Genomic DNA, 18,481 nt, shown 5'->3' with positions numbered 1-18,481 from the left:
ATTAGACAATACCTTCCAGATCAGACAACTCTGTATTAGACAATACCTTCCAGATCAGACAACTCTGTATTAGACAATACCTTCCAGATCAGACAACTCTGTATTAGACAATACCTTCCAGATCAGACAACTCTGCATTAGACAATACCTTCCAGATCAGACAACTCTGTATTTGACAAAACCTTCCAGATCAGACAACTTTGTATTAGACAATACCTTCCAGATCAGACAACTCTGTATTAGACAATACCTAGCTTCCAGATCAGACAACTCTGTATTAGACAATACCTTCCAGATCAGACAACTCTGTATTAGACAATACCTTCCAGATCAGACAACTCTGTATTAGACAATGTTAGAGTTAATGACAACTGCACAATGTTGATTTGCAATTGGAAAACTTGCATTTTGAATTCAATATTCATAAAAAAAAATTTCAAATACCTTCATATCTCCTAGCATATTACAGATCTTAATTGTCTTTGAAGTTTTGTGTTTTATTCATGTAAAAATTTATTAAGCAGAACCAAACAGGTTTAATATACCATTTTGAAACGAAAATTGCATCTGAATTTCTAAACAAAATGCTTGACTCAGACATTTGGAGTGAAAGGTTTCTGGAATCTATACAGAATCTGTTGATCTCTACATAGCTGTGTTTCTCAGCAATGACTAATACAGATAGGTAACAAGATGTTAACACACTCCATACAAATAAATGATAGCTATAATACAGATAATGTACCTCACAGGCACAATCACACAGCAACTGATGAATGATAAAAGCACATTATCGATCTAATATCAAGCTGGAAACTTCAAATGAGAAAGGAAATAAGTTGTTTAGTTTTTATTGTAAATAATAAATTAACACTCAAAAACTGCCGAGATATTTGTATTGGCCACAGCACCTCCAGCGAAGAATAAACATGGGTATTGTGACGTGGTCTGTGGACCATCAATTCTGATACCAGTAGAATGCACTTCTTTCTCCCGGTGTGTTTGTGTGTGAACAAATGGTTTGACGCCAACAACGGTAAAATTGAATTACACCTCCATGTGCCTGCGACAACGACACAGAAGTTAGAATCAAAGACAGCACGGAATATTGATCGACTGTTTGTCGGAAACGTGCGCTCTTCTGTGAAACTGTGACAGATCAGTGGATATAACAATCACAAACTTTGTAAACGATCTTAAACAAGATATTGACGTCACTACTGCTCCTGTTGATCACCTCAACCTTCCACTTTTATTATCTTTGAACATGGTCACTTACTTCAACTCACTTTGAACTGTAATCACATCAGGTTTTCCTGACTTCGACCTTGCAATTATCTGTGACCTTTAAAAGTGTAATATTTGACCTTGCAATTATCTGTGACCTTTAGAAGTGTAATATTTGACCTTGCAATTATCTGTGACCTTTAGAAGTGTAATCTTTCACCTTGCAATTATCTGTGACCTTTAGAAGTATAATCTTTGACCTTGCAATTATCTGTGACCTTTAGAAGTGTAATCTTTGACCTTGCAATTATCTGTGACCTTTAGAAGTATAATCTTTGACCTTGCAATTATCTGTGACCTTTAGAAGTGTAATCTTTCACCTTGCAATTATCTGTGACCTTTAGAAGTGTAATCTTTGACCTTACAATTATCTGTGACTTTAGAAGTGTAATCTTTGACCTTACAATTATCGGTGACTTTAGAAGTGTAATCTTTGACCTTACAATTATCGGTGACTTTAGAAGTGTAATCTTTGACCTTACAATTATCTGTGACTTTAGAAGTGTAATCTTTGACCTTACAATTATCTGTGACTTTAGAAGTGTAATCTTTGACCTTGCAATTATCTGTGACCTTTAGAAGTGTAATCTTTCACCTTGCAATTATCTGTGACCTTTAGAAGTGTAATCTTTGACCTTACAATTATCTGTGACTTTAGAAGTGTAATCTTTGACCTTGCTATTGACAGCCATCACTATATGATATTCCTTACTTTGACCTCAGATAGCACCGTAACTTTGGCCTAATTACCATCACTTCTGTTGTCAGGATTTTTGATGTCTGTACTATTGTGACCTCAGTCAACACTTCTAAACTTTCTAATTTTGACTATAATCAAAATTTTCGACCTTTTTTTTCAACATTAACCACAGTTGGTAATATTGACATCGGTCAGTGTGTCTGACCGTTCTAACTTTGACCTCAGTCAGTGTGACCTCTGACCTTTCTGACTTTGACCTGTCTGTGCATATGACCTTTCTAACTCTGACCTCAGTCAGTGCATCTGAGCTTTCTAACTCTGACCTCTGTCCATATTTCTTTTTTAACTTTCACCTAAAATGCTAACCATCACTCACTTAATTCATTACTTTACACATACGTTTGGGCTTTTATCATCTCATCACCTTGGATGATGTAATTGCAGCCTTTGATACCTGTATAAAACACTCTTATAACGTTGCTATATTTGTTTTTCCCTGTCAAAGAACAACTTGTCTTCAAACGACCTTTAAATGAACTTCACTGCCAAATTTGTCTTTATATCCATGTAACGTGCTCTAAAGGTCTACCAAATATAGCTCCAAACATTACTCAGTATTCTCAGAGCACATCAATTCCGTTTGGATAGATAACTGTATGGCTAGCCTTCCTGGCAGATTGCACACCAAAGGTAGCTAATGTCATACTGACATATTACAGATATTCAACAACAGATATCGGCTGTCACAGAAATCAACAACTGCTGGACTGTTTTATAGTCTACAGGTAGATTCTGTTACATCTAATTCAGTAAAGTAAAATTTACAACAGTAGTCTTAAGTTATGTAACCACAAAAGATGGAGTAGCATTACTACTAGGGATAGTCAATGCAATATCAGCATGTAATAACTCCAAACTGCAGTAATTCTCTATGAGAGTACCTATTACATATAACAGTAAAGAACATCCTTTAAAGTTCAGATGTCTACACAGTACCTACACCATAATGACAGCTTTGTCGGTATCGTCAAGGTCAATTTCTAAATTAAAATGACACTGCATCATATAGATGTAATCTTTAAAGATGCTCCACCGCTGACAAATGGTATTTTTCCTCCATCAAAAACAGCAGTAGACGACTGAGTAATTTTCTCCGGTTACAAAAGTTACTTACTTTAAACCATTACTAGCATTGAAAAAGTTGAGCTTCGAATTTTACGTCAAGATAAGAAATATTAAAAATAATTAATTGCATTCCGAAAAAATTCCATGGCACTATGTCCTATATGGAATGAAATACTGATTGCACATGCATCTAAAGCAAAATGAATAATAATGTATTATTTTTTGTGTTAATTAGACATATCTATACACAATTTGACACCAATTACTGTTCAAATGATCAGTGTCATTTATGCTCTGTCGGCGGTGGAGCACCTTTAAAGCAAACTGGAAAAGAGTTAATAGTGTCTTTCACTTCATATCAAATCAGAAGAAGGAAGAAGCAAGACTGAAGGTAGGAAAGAGGAGAGACTTACTTTCAGTGTGTCGATCTTGAACCAACAGTTGGTAGACACTATCGGGCACCTCAGACAGACGGAAGTACCACTTGATGCCCACCACCAGTGTCTCTCGCTTGGTCTGTAAAATAAAACATCATCTTACATATGCTAGCTATTGTTTGTCCTTGAGGAGGAGCCAATCATAGCAACACAGGACAACTAATCTCACACCGCTAATGTCTGCTCTAGGAGGCAAACTTCAGCAAACGGTGAATTTAGAATGAAAAAAAAAACAAGAATAATACTCAACGGAATAATGAGAGAGGGCAGGTTGAGGCACTGTGATAATAAAGTGGTGTGTTACAATCTGTGTATATTGTTAGGCAGAATCGTCTCAAAGGACCCCAGTACATTCTACGTATTGATTATACAGCTACTGTTAAAGCACACTTCGTCAGCATCAACCTTTTATCTCTCAGGTATATTTACAACACAAAATCTCTCATTCAGGTTCTACACAAGCCAATTATCTCACAGACCTCCCATGTAATTGTCCATTAAAAGCAGCAATTAATGTTATAGAAGTAGATATTATATAGTTCTTTGTTCTATAAGTGAGGTAGCAACTGGCTACTACAATCATCTCTGATTCCCATACAAACTTTTCAAAGGTAAACACAGTAATTTTACACTAAAGCTACAAAATTGTTATTTTGTTGGTGTAAAATGTTGGAACTTATTCACAGGGGTTTAATGTTCTGAATCATCTATGTAGCCTTTGAAAATACCAGTCATGCTCATGCGACAAAGCAATACTTTTAAAACCATGATATTTTTTAATTTAAATCATCAGGTATTATTTTATGAATTGTAATACATCACCGAAATAATCAAAACCCCTGTAAATAAACAGCAAAACATACCAGAAATATGTAAAAAGTTAGTACAACACTAACTTATTACTATACATTTACATGTCCTATACCAATCTACATCCTCTCAGATCCTACACACACCCTATTTCCTATATATATATATATACATATAGACAATCCTTTACCAACCTACATCCTCTCAGATCCTACACAGACCTATTCTTTATACACCTAGGTATCCTTTACCAACCTACATCCTCTCAGATCCTACACAGACCTATTCCTATACACCTAGGTATCCTACACAGACCTATTCCTATACACCTAGATATCCTTTACCAACCTACATCCTTCAGATCTACAGATATTCCTATATACAGACTCCTACCAACCTATTCCTCTCAGATACCTATGACCATCCTATACACCTAACCATTTACCAACCTACATCCTCTCAGATCCTACACAGACCTATTCCTATACACCTAACATCCTATACATACATCCTCTCACCTACAGACCTATTCCTATACACCTAGACATCCTATTACCAATCTACATCCTCTCAGATCCTTCACAGACCTATTCCTATATACCTAGACCCCTATACCAACCTACATCCTCTCAGATCCTACACAGACCTATTCCTATACACCTAGACATCCTATACCAACCTACATCCTCTCAGATCCTTCACAGACCTATTCCTATAACCTAGACATCCTATACCAATCTACATCCTCTCAGATCCTACACAGACCTATTCCTATACACCTAGACATCCTATACAATCTACATCCTCTCAGATCCTACACAGACCTATTCCTATACACCAAGACATCCTATACCAATCTACATCCTCTCAGATCCTTCACAGACCTATTCCTATATACCTAGACATCCTATACCAACCTACATCCTCTCAGATCCTACACAGACCTATTCCTATATACCTAGACATCCTATACCAATCTACATCCTCTCAGATCCTACACAGACCTATTCCTATATACCTAGACATCCTATACCAATCTACATCCTCTCAGATCCTTCACAGACCTATTCCTATATACCTAGACATCCTTTACCAACCTACATCCTCTCAGATCCTACACAGATCTAGACCTATTCAAAAGCTACATCCTCTCAGATCCTACACATGCATAACTATTCCTATATACCTAGGCAACCTATACAAACCTACATCCTCTCAGATCCTACACAACCTACACAAACCTATTCCTATATACCTAGGCATCCTTTACCAAACTACATCCTCCCAGATCCTACATAGACCTATAACTATACATGTGTACACCTAGAAATCCTTTACCAACCTACATCCTCTCAGATCCTACATAGACCTATTCCTGTACACCTAGAAATCCTATAACAATTTACATCCTCTCAGATCATACACATGCAGAACTATTCCTATACACCTAGGCATCCTATACCAATCTATATTCTTTCTGATCCTACCGAGAGCTATTACTATACACCTAGACATCCTATACCAACCTACATTCTCTCAGATCCAACACAAGCCTATTCCTACAACTTGCAGCCCTATTCTAAATATATATTCTTTGCCCTCACCCTTTCTGTCGCTCAGTTAACCAACAACAAACAGCAGACTCGATGTGCTAATTAATCCTCAATTAACACATAAATTAATCAGTGCATTGCCGGTTATACCGTGGCGTGTCACAGAGCAATACCGACTTGAGCTAGCTGCCTGCTATTGATCCCATCACCAATATAGCGCCATTTATTCAATCTGCTGAGAGCCTTTATTAGCTGAATATAAATACATACTGTGTTCACTGTTTGTATAATGGTTAGAAATCCTAGACCCCTTTTTTAAATTGTGTGTCATTCAAGAATAAATAAATATGTATGCCTGAGTAAATACAAGGATTTGATGTTGTTTTGTGTGTGTGTTAGCTGTTGTATTAACATTATACCAGGACAAACCACTTGACTGGCCCATAAGGAACTTCAACACTTGATACAAACAGCCTGATATAACTTTACACCGACAATCAGTGGTAAGCGAAGACTTCAACAGCTCTCGGCTTTACAACAAACGCTCTAATGGTACTTTGGAGACATCAAGCACGCAAATCGCAAATCGGCAAGTGCAGGGAAAAAAAGATTGGAACATTATTAATCTGGTGATCATTGTACAAAGTCGCGTAGCAGCAAACTATCAAACAGAAGGCAAAAACCCTACAACCATCTCACACTAATTACTGATAAATATATAATCACTATAATAAATATAAATAACTCGAGCGTGGATAATGGTCACTATGTAAATCAGTCAATGTTCTCACCATTCCTAATATTGACCACCAAGGAAAATACCATGCAATATTAACATACAAGCAGATTATCCAAAAAGGCTTCCTTATAGCTGATCACAAGAACTGGGGAGTATTGGTAATACAGCACAATAACTCTGCCAGGGTTAGCTGTGGAATACCGGGTATATATATAATAGTGGAGGGGGTCACACAATGTGCTATGAGTCTCATATGTTACTATGTAAACATTAACAAAAGTACAGACCAACATTGATGACTCCAAGTCAGATGGGCCACAGCAAAACGAAGTAGATCAGTGATACCCAATGGAATATAATTAAAAATTTCATTATCAACTGGGAAACACATTAAAAGCCAAGGCTGTGGTGGACCACAAGACTTCCATCTTGAGATCAAATTAGGCAAGTTGTCTGATGGTCAGTGTCTACCTGAAACAATCTACCACTAGCCTTCTGTCTCAGGGTCATAGTGGCTAAGTGGTTAAGGAGTCTGACATTCTACCACTAGCCCTCTGTTTCTGGGTCACAGTGGCTGAGTGGTTAAGGTGTCTGACATTCTACCACTAGCTTTCTGTCTCTGGGTCACAGTGGCTGAGTGGTTAAGGTGTCTGACATTCTACCACTAGCCCTCTGTTTCTGGGTCACAGTGGCTGAGTGGTTAAGGTGTCTGACATTCTACCACTAGCTTTCTGTCTCTGGGTCACAGTGGCTGAGTGGTTAAGGTGTCTAACATTCTACCACTAGCCCTCTGTCTCTGGGTCACAGTGGCTGAGTGGTTAAGGTGTCTGACATTCTACCACTAGCTTTCTGTCTCTGGGTCACAGTGGCTGAGTGGTTAAGGTGTCTAACATTCTACCACTAGCCCTCTGTCTCTGGGTCACAGTGGCTGAGTAACAAATTAAGATATCTGACATTCTACCACTATAGCCCTCTGTCTCTGGGTCACAGTGGCTGAGTGGTTAAGGTGTCTGACATTCTACCACTAACTCTGTCTCTGAGTCACATTTGTGGCTAAGTGGTTAAGGTGTCTAACAATTGAACTCCACATTAATGTTACAGTTAGAGCTCCAAATCACGTTTTTAAGAGCGGTATATAGGTGTATTTATTCCATTTTTATACAAAATTTGTCAGTTCATTACTACTTACATGTCCAATAAAACCTTAGCATTTTATTCAATATAATGTCTATAGTTATAGTATTTCAGAAGTATTGTATTTTGATCTTTAAGTGACTTTAAGATGGATATTACGTTGAGTGATTTTAAGATGGTGATATCCAACCTAAATCTATTTTATCATATACTTCTTTCAGTAGGAGGCTACTTTTAACGAGAAAAAAATGTAATAACGTTTACGGACATTTATAACCATGAGAGAATTGTTCCGTGTTGACAGGAGAGACCTGGTATTACTAGACTAAGCAATACTTCAGGGCAGTGTGGGATTTAAAATTGAGGCTTTTAAAATAGTGAAGCACAAATGTTTACACCATAAATGGTAGTTATTAACCAGAAATAATTGTGTTAACGGTATATCGCCAATACCTATCATGTGTGGGTAGCAGCAAAGTCAACTAAAGGCTCCACTTAATGGCTGTTGTTGTTTAACTCGGCGTAAGTAAATAAAAAACTGTATACTTAAAGCCTTCAATGGTTTCAATGTAAACGTGTGATAATACACAAGTGGTATTTACCTTATATTTTCAAACAAACGTATTTCCCAGCTAGAGTTGAAAGGAGATATTTTAACGCCATCGATATCCATTTATCGGTGACATTATCTAAATGCCTTGGTATATCTTTGATTTACAGGCTGTACTTTCTTTATTTCTTTTTACATTTACCCCTTTATAATCTATATATATATATTTCAAATTGCTAGTGATGATATTATTATACCAGCTCTAACAAAACAAAAAGTTATTACAATCACCTCAACAAACTCCATACAAACATAACTGGCAGCTTCAGACATAGCATGAAAATCTTAATATAATAACAGATCACGTGATTAAGTAGATGTTCATATAAACCAGGTTATATCTTTAAAAATCTATTTAGCCCTTAAGAGATTTTGTTTTTTAAAGTATGAAGAAAATCAGTTAGCATTTTAATATTATACTTTTAGCATAGAAACAACATAGAATAAGCCTTTTATTTAAATATGGATCCATTAGCAAAAGTCAGTGGAAGTCAAATTTTGAAGAGACCTCCCAGTATTTAACCATTTTATAAAGTTTCAGGTAAATATGTTAACTGCAGTAGTCCTTGCATGAAAACATCAGATATCCTTTTTTTGTCAACTAATCATGAGCTATTCCGAATTTGCATATTACAGATTTATCTGCACTTGTGGGTAGGTATTGATTGTGACGTCATGTGTTTGGGAGCGTAACGTCATATCTTTCGGAGATAACGATGTGAATTGCGCTCACAAAAATAATGATGTTACAATCGATACCAACTCGCATGGGCGCTAACTCCGTAATATGCAAAGACGGAATATCTCGGCCAGTAGCATGGGCAAGGCATTTCACTTTTTAGTTCATATAGAAACTCAATTAATGCCTGACAGACAGACGGAAAATATGCAAATTAATATTTCCCGTTTCAGTGAAGGCAGAGGATAATAAAGCAAGTAGGAATACAATGGAAATAGCTCTCCTTCAGCTTAGCCAAGCATAATAACATATTCACAGGTAAAGTTAAAACAAGTCAACAGGTCATTTTATATTGAAACTTAAAATTGAGTTTTTATGGCCAAGCCACCATTAAAGTGTCAAACCAGCAGCCTCAAGACATTTACTGGTAATTCAGGGCTTGTACACCTCAGCTAGAACATGTACTTGACAGTATCTTAAGTGATGGTCTTAACTTCCACTATCTGTTAGCACAATGTCTACATCAACTTAAATCATCTTCTATTACTAATAGGTTCTATATAAATATTCAGCATATATATCAATTATTTACTTTAGTTTCTAATTTGTAACAGTTTATGATCTCATCATAAAACATGTAATTAAACAGATATGAAGCACAGGTAAAAGTTTTAACAGTTAATAAATACAGGTAAAGTAAGAACAATACACATATATGTTTACAAGTGTCATGTCATAAAAGCTAAAAACAGGGACACGTTGTCAAAAGTAAATACAGGTTAATTTTGATTGTTTACTGAATAAAGATGACCTTCTTGTATGATTATTAACTTTAATTTGTGTGTTTTATTAACAAGTAATCACAATGTGCATAGTTTTATCTAGTTTTTTTTTTCTTTTCATGAACAGGTAAACACTATGTGCATGTAAACTAGTTAACATTCAGTTTAATTTGCTAACAGATTAAACTTGTTAAAAGGTTAAAACATATGAACTTTTTACCAGGTGAATACGGGTTATAGCTATTCTTGTTTTCCATGAATCAATTAAGTTACAGTTTAACTTTTCAAATCATGACATTACAATGTTTTTTTGTGTAAATCAATCAACACTCTAGCTAGGTGATTGGCTGGCTTTTTACACCAGCTCTCTTGTCGCTATGACAATGAAGAGATTAAATAGATGTACATGATATTCATCATGTCGTCCATCAATAATCAATCTGTTATCAGGACAGTGACAAGCACAAAATGTTTCCTTCTAATCCTACAGAGGAATCTCCCACCACAAAGCGGATTTAAGGCTTGAGACGGGCAAACACATGTTGTATAAAGACCTTAAAACACATCTTGTATTAAGACCTTAAAACACATCTTGTATTAAGACCTTAAAACACATGGATCCAACATCATCGTTAATCGATACAGAACCTTAAGGGCCATTATAGAAATGAAAGGGGAGACAACACAATTATCAGTACACCTTGGTTTCAGCCATATGGATTCTTGTACTCTCATAGAGGATCTCAAAATATCCCATCATGATCTCATATAGGGTTATGTTCTAGTAACCTTTTAAAATTCACCAATCAAATTACTACCTTGACAAGGGCAAAAATAAAATCAGTTTCGTGTATGAAGTTATTTCATGTAAGTGCATGTGGTGACTAGTGTTTTTAGTTGAGTAGACAGATGCAGAAAATGCATTTATAGTGATGTTCAGGGCTATTCCGAATTTGCATATTACAGAGTTATCTGCACTTGCGGGTAGGTATTGATTGTGACGTCATGTGTTTGCGACCGTAATGTCATATGTTTCGGAGAAAAAGACGTGAATTGCGCTCACAAAAAAATGAAGTAACAATCGATACCTACCCGCAAGGGAGCTAACTCTGTAATATGCAAAGACCGAATAGCTCATAAAGGTTGATCGCCAGAATGTGACCCTGAATATCATGTAGTCAGGTTATCATGACAGAATGTGAGTAAGTGTGTCTGAATTGGATTGTGAGTCCAATATATCGCCAGGTGATGCATTAAAAGCAGATTTGTTTTAAACATTTGAAAAACAAATATCTTGAGAGCAAGAAACCCATATACACCAACCACTGGTTGTGTATACCTTATTTTGATTTCAGTATCATTGTAAGTGATATCCATCATGGATTACCAGTCTCCATATTATTTTACAGAAAATCTAAGGAGTGATATCTTGTTGTACAAGTTATCAATCAAGTCTATAATAGCTATACCTTTAATAATTCATTCTTCACTATTATACTTTTAACACACAGTAACATTGATCATTCTTATAAACATAAATCCCAATCCATCACTATTAGCAGTATGTAATCAACATTTTCAATCAAAGTATCAGAAAATTAAAATAATCCTAATGTGATAGTTACTTCATCATTTTGACACCTTTATCACACTGGTGACATGTGACACAAAGATGGCACAGAAACCAACAGAGGCATTATGATGTAGTCTTTTGTGTCAGGAATGTTCTTAAGGAGTGTCAGAGGTATCAGAGATGTCTGTGTCTGTAAATCTAGTGTAGACGTCCAAACAAAACAAAATACCAAGAAAAAATGTCATGACACTGTTATGAAGCTGAAAAATCATTATTCTTTTATGTCTGTACTTATCTCCCCTTAGTCAAATCAATGTTCACCATCAGTAACTATAGACATGTCTGTACTTATCTCCCCTTAGTCAAATCAATGTTCACCATCAGTAACTATAGACATGTCTGTACTTATCTCCCCTTAGTCAAATCAATGTTCACCATCAGTAACTATAGACATGTCTGTACTTATCTCCCCTTAGTCAAATCAATGTTCACCATCAGTAACTATAGACATGTCTGTACTTATCTCCCCTTAGTTAATTAATCAATGTTGACACCTTATCTCCCCTAGTAACAAGTTATCATAACTATGTCTGTACTTATCTCCCCTTAGTCAAATCAATGTTCACCATCAGTAACTACTATAACATATAGACATGTCTGTACTTATCTCCCCTTAGTCAAATCAATGTTCACCATCAGTAACTATATAGACATGTCTGTACTTATCTCCCCTTAGTCAAATCAATGTTCACCATCAGTAACTATAGACATGTCTGTACTTATCTCCCCTTAGTCAAATCAATCGTTCACCATCAGTAACTATAGACTATGCTGTCTGTACTTATCTCCCCTTAGTCAAATCAATGTTCACCATCAGTAACTATATAGACATGTCTGTACTTATCTCCCCTTAGTTAAAATCAATGTTCACCATCAGTAACTATATAGACATGTCTGTACTTATCTCCCCTTAGTCAAATCAATGTTCACCATCAGTAACTATAGACATGTCTGTACTTATCTCCCCCTTAGTCAAATCAATGTTCACCATCAGTAACTATAGACATGTCTGTACTTATCTCCCCTTAGTCAAATCAATGTTCACCATCAGTAACTATAGACATGTCTGTACTTATCTCCCCTTAGTCAAATCAATGTTCACCATCAGTAACTATAGACATGTCTGTACTTATCTCCCCTAGTCAAATCAATGTTCACCATCACTAACTATAGGCATGTCTGTACTTATCTCCCCTTAGTCAAATCAATGTTCACCATCAGTAACTATATAGACATGTCTGTACTTATCTCCCCTTAGTCAAATCAATGTTCACCATCAGTAACTATAGACATGTCTGTACTTATCTCCCCTTAGTCAAATCAATGTTCACCATCAGTAACTATATAGACATGTCTGTACTTATCTCCCCTTAGTCAGTCAAATCAACTATGGTTCTTACCAGTCAAATCAATGTTCAACTATAACTATAGACATGTCTGTACTTATCTCCCCTTAGTCAAATCAATGTTCACCATCAGTAACTATAGACATGTCTGTACTTATCTCCCCTTAGTCAAATCAATGTTCACCATCAGTAACTATATAGACATGTCTGTACTTATCTCCCCTTAGTCAAATCAATGTTCACCATCAGTAACTATAGACATGTCTGTACTTATCTCCCCTTAGTCAAAATCAATGTTCACCATCAGTAACTATATAGACATGTCTGTACTTATCTCCCCTTAGTCAAATCAATGTTCACCATCAGTAACTATAAGACATGTCTGTACTTATCTCCCCTTAGTCAAATCAATGTTCACCATCAGTAACTATAGACATGTCTGTACTTATCTCCCCTTAGTCAAATCAATGTTCACCATCAGTAACTATATAGACATGTCTGTACTTATCTCCCCTTAGTCAAATCAATCTCCCCTTAGTCAAATCAATGGTCACCATCAGTAACTATAGACATGTCTGTACTTATCTCCCCTTAGTCAAATCAATGTTCACCATCAGTAACTATATAGACATGTCTGTACTTATCTCCCCTTAGTCAAATCAATGTTCACCATCAGTAACTATAGACATGTCTGTACTTATACTCCCCTTAGTCAAATCAAAAACAGTTCACCATCAGTAACTATAGACATGTCTGTACTTATCTCCCCTAGTCAAACAAATCAATGTTCACCATCAGTAACTATAGGACATGTCTGTACTTATCTCCCCTTAGTCAAATCAATGTTCACCATCAGTAACTATAGAACTTATCTCCCCTTAGTCAAATCAAAGGTTACCATGGGCATCTGTACTTATCTCCCTTAGTCAAATCAATGTTCACCATCATAACTATAGACATGTCTGTACTTATCTCCCCTTAGTCAAATCAAAAGGTTTCACCATCATAACTATGACATGTCTGTACTTATCTCCCCTTAGTCAAATCAATGTTCACCATCAGTAACTATATAGACATGTCTGTACTTATCTCCCCTTAGTCAAATCAATGTTCACCATCAGTAACTATAGACATTCTGTACTTATCTCCCCTTTAGTCAAATCAATGTTCACCATCATAACTATAGACATGTCTGTACTTTATCTCCCCTTAGTCAAATCAAAGTTCACCATACCATCTATATAGACATGTCTGTACTTATCTCCCCTTAGTCAAATCAATGTTCACCATCAGTAACTATAGACATGTCTGTACTTATCTCCCCTTAGTCAAATCAATGTTCACCATCAGTAACTATAGACATGTCTGTACTTATCTCCCCTTAGTCAAATCAATGTTCACCATCAGTAACTATAGACATGTCTGTACTTATCTCCCCTTAGTCAAATCAATGTTCACCATCAGTAACTATAGACATGTCTGTACTTATCTCCCCTTAGTCAAATCAAAGTTCACCATCAGTAACTATATAGACATGTCTGTACTTTATCTCCCCTTAGTCAAATCAATGTTCACCATCAGTAACTATATAGACATGTCTGTACTTATCTCCCCTTAGTCAAATCAATGTTCACCATCAGTAACTATAGACATGTCTGTACTTATCTCCCCTTAGTCAAATCAATGTTCACCATCAGTAACTATAGACATGTCTGTACTTATCTCCCCTTAGTCAAATCAATGTTCACCATCAGTAACTATACAACTTATCTCCTCTTAGAATTCAATGTTCATGTCTGTACTTATCTCCCCTTAGTCAAATCAATGTTCACCATCAGTAACTATAGACATGTCTGTACTTATCTCCCCTTAGTAGTTAAACGAACTATAATGTTTATCACCCAATCAAGTAACTATAGACTATAGACATGTCTTATCTTATCAAATCAATGTTCAACCATCAGTAACTATAGACATGTCTGTACTTATCTCCCCTTAGTCAAATCAATGTTCACCATCAGTAACTATATAGACATGTCTGTACTTATCTCCCCTTAGTCAAATCAATGTTCACCATCAGTAACTATATAGACATGTCTGTACTTATCTCCCCTTAGTTCAAATCAAAGTTCACCATCAGTAAACTATAGACATGTCTGTACTTATCTCCCTTAGTCAAATCAATGTTCACCATCAGTAACTATATAGACATGTCTGTACTTATCTCCCCTTAGTCAAATCAATGTTCACCATCAGTAACTATAGACATGTCTGTACTTATCTCCCTTAGTCAAATCAATGTTCACCATCAGTAACTATAGACATGTCTGTACTTATCTCCCCTTAGTCAAATCAAAGTTCACCATCACTAACTATGGGACATGTCTGTACTTATCTCCCCTTAGTCAAATCAATGTTCACCATCAGTAACTATAGACATGTCTGTACTTATCTCCCCTTAGTCAAATCAATGTTCACCATCAGTAACTATAGACATGTCTGTACTTATCTCCCCTTAGTCAAATCAATGTTCACCATCAGTAACTATATAGACATGTCTGTACTTATCTCCCCTTAGTCAAATCAATGTTCACCATCAGTAACTATAGACATGTCTGTACTTATCTCCCCTTAGTCAAATCAATGTTTACCATCACTAACTATGGGCATGTCTGTACTTATCTCCCCTTAGTCCAAATCAATGTTCACCATCAGTAACTATATAGACATGTCTGTACTTATCTCCCCTTAGTCAAATCAATGTTCACCATCAGTAACTATAGACATGTCTGTACTTATCTCCCCTTAGTCAAATCAATGTTCACCATCAGTAACTATATAGACATGTCTGTACTTATCTCCCCTTAGTCAAATCAATGTTCACCATCAGTAACTATATAGACATGTCTGTACTTATCTCCCCTTAGTCAAATCAATGTTCACCATCAGTAACTAAGCACTGCTACCAGACTCAATGATAGCCAGCATATTCTCAACAAAACTTCTTTATCTTGTCAAGTCATGGCTAGGAATCGATGAAGGTTTGCCCACACTCCACAGACATGTCTGGTGATAGCCTTACAATGGGATTCCTGCCCATTCGTGCATATTTCCAACACGATTCCAAGTACAGCAGAATACAGAGATGGCTTACAAAGCAGAAAAGTCAATTTCAAGAGGCTATACATTGAGAGACGGATCATTCCTGGGCCGAGGAACGGCAGGCAAATTGATGTGGTGTCGCGAGGCTCCCTTCATTATACACTTCCGTAACTGCAGCCGAAACGCTTTATAGATTGCTCAAGTCAATACTACTGACAAACCGTATCAGATCTACAGGAAATCTCATCATCTAACTCAACCAATTCCCCGATAATTCCTCAAATATCAAAATCTGTTGATCTAATATAGAAAATTTGTTCATGTAATACGGAAGTCGACATAGACAGAGATAGCTAATTCTAACTGCTTCAACTGTCAAATCCTTGGGGCATTTAAACTGATCATTCCTCAAATGACCTTAAGCAACCTTTCTCCAAACTGTTGCCTGATTAGGTCATCGCCTGAGCTAGATTAAGTAAAACTGATTGGGTTTCTTTGTAACGAGAGTCCACCCTTCTGTTCAGATATTTACTGCAGACTAGAGATGCCATTGAAACTTGATCAAATATCTTCAAAGCTACACATCTTGTAGAAAACAAAAACATACAGAAAACTTATCGTGTTCCATACTAAAACATCTATCTGTCACATAAAAACATCTTACAATCAAAAATTTAAAACAATTTTGAAAGGTGTTATTACATTCTACCACAAAAATGATTAAGAGTTCATTTCATGTCTCGCATAGACACAAATCAATATCTTAATGGAAATCAAATTTTCATTTTACTGACTCTCCGAAAACTGCATAAATCAGTATTGTAATAGAAATCAAAATTTGATTTTAAGTGTAATTTGTTGCTTTTGTTACTACAAAAGGTAAATTAATTTCTCATCTTAACGAGCATGCTGTGTACACAGTGAGAACTTTGAAATTTACAGCTATCATAACTTCTAATATAAACTGCCATCCTTCATATAACTAGCTGGTAGTGTTGCAATGATTAACTGTCAAGCTCCGAAGATTCTATTGTAATGGTTATACCACACAAACTATAAACACTCAACATAAAAATCTCGCCGTGTTGCCATCTCACTATTTTTCCTACTAAATTTTTCATGAAAATTTCCCTTTGAAGGAAGACTTGAATACTGGTGTTGAAACCTTTATGAGGCCAAACACCATCAACTGTATAAAAACTTGAATGTTTCCGTATTGGTACAAATATATCAATCATATGATCAATATTCCCAAGACAAATAAGTCACTTAACAATCATTTCCAAAACAGGTACAAACTTGGCCAGGTTTATGGAGTCTAACTTTCTGCTGTCTGACTTTTCATTACGTGTCTATTTCACTCAATGACCTACCTCATTATAATCAGCAAATATCACTTTATGTACAAACTATAATGATCAACTTTTGGTTAGTTTGAACAAAATTAAATGAATATTGATGGACCAGTTGAAATAATCTGAAATTATGCTTCAGAAAAAGATGAAAAGTTCGAACTATCCCAGGTGAAATCAGTAAAAATCAGAGTACCGACATACCTGGTATCAAGGTATCAATGTAAGGCAGGAAATCATTAGGAAAAGCATGTGTTTTGCTGATTTACCTGAAAGATGATATTTGATCAATTCCTTGTGAAGTACCATTACCAATTATTAACAAAATCAGTGATTTCCCACATAGCAGAAGCCATGCATATGTGCACATGGTCAAGTTCCCAAAACACTTTTAAACAGCACCGCTCTCAATCGAGATTTGCTTATAACATTTGAATTATATTGTAACCTATATAAACTTAGTCTTTCACATGTGAATCACGTAGTAATAAAGCCCATCTGAAGAAAGAATGCATATATGTTTACATCGACAGATTAATGTGCCACAAGTTCAGACATACGTTGACTTTTTAGAGGTTTTTCGAGCACTAATGATATTTTGGTTCCCAAAATAAGCGTCCTATTTTTCTTATATTTTTTAAGCACCCTGAAGTGTTTCCGTGTTGCCATGGCAACATGATTCCCTAACATACACATTATCATACATCTTCTTGCAGCTGACCTTTTGTGTTGAGCCCTTATTAAGCAGTTATCAAGATTTTTATTTCTAGGAATGTACTGAAGCCAATAATGGACATCATTCCCGATGTAAATGAATTTAAATTAAATTTATACCAAAATTCATTTTTTTTTCAAAGGATTTTCCTGCAAATGACACCAATTTTCTTACCAATATGAGGTAAGAAAGTTTTTTCCGCACAACATGAGAAAAAAAAACCCAAATCTACGAAAAACCCTTTTAAACAGGGTACTTATCATACACAATGCCCTTCTTTTATAGGGACTACCCACATGTAGCCCTTTGGTATTTGCCTTGCAGGCCCTATCTGTTCCATCACATGTAATATCATTTGCCAGACTCTGATTGTCAGAACTCTACATGTACAGACTCCCAGTGGCAGTTTCCATGAATATTGTAATCCATATTTTTTCATTGCGTTGTCCATGCTGGCAGTGTTGAGAAGGATGTATT

The 18,481-nt window shown here is 36.0% G+C and overlaps 1 protein-coding gene across 1 annotated transcript in view; it reads right to left on the bottom strand.

Annotated features, from left to right (window-relative positions):
- LOC138315238 (arginine-glutamic acid dipeptide repeats protein-like) overlaps window positions 1-18,481 on the bottom strand; it is a 142,209-nt gene that overhangs the window by 109,876 nt on the left and 13,852 nt on the right. The window contains 1 exon segment of the mRNA XM_069256104.1: window positions 3,526-3,628. Within this exon segment, the coding sequence (XP_069112205.1) occupies window positions 3,526-3,628 (103 nt within the window).

This window comes from Argopecten irradians, chromosome 1, assembly GCF_041381155.1.
Source record: "Argopecten irradians isolate NY chromosome 1, Ai_NY, whole genome shotgun sequence".
NCBI lineage: Eukaryota > Metazoa > Mollusca > Bivalvia > Pectinida > Pectinidae > Argopecten > Argopecten irradians.
The sequence above is the reverse complement of the archived record's forward strand: the minus strand, read 5'-3'. Positions and strand labels throughout refer to the sequence as shown.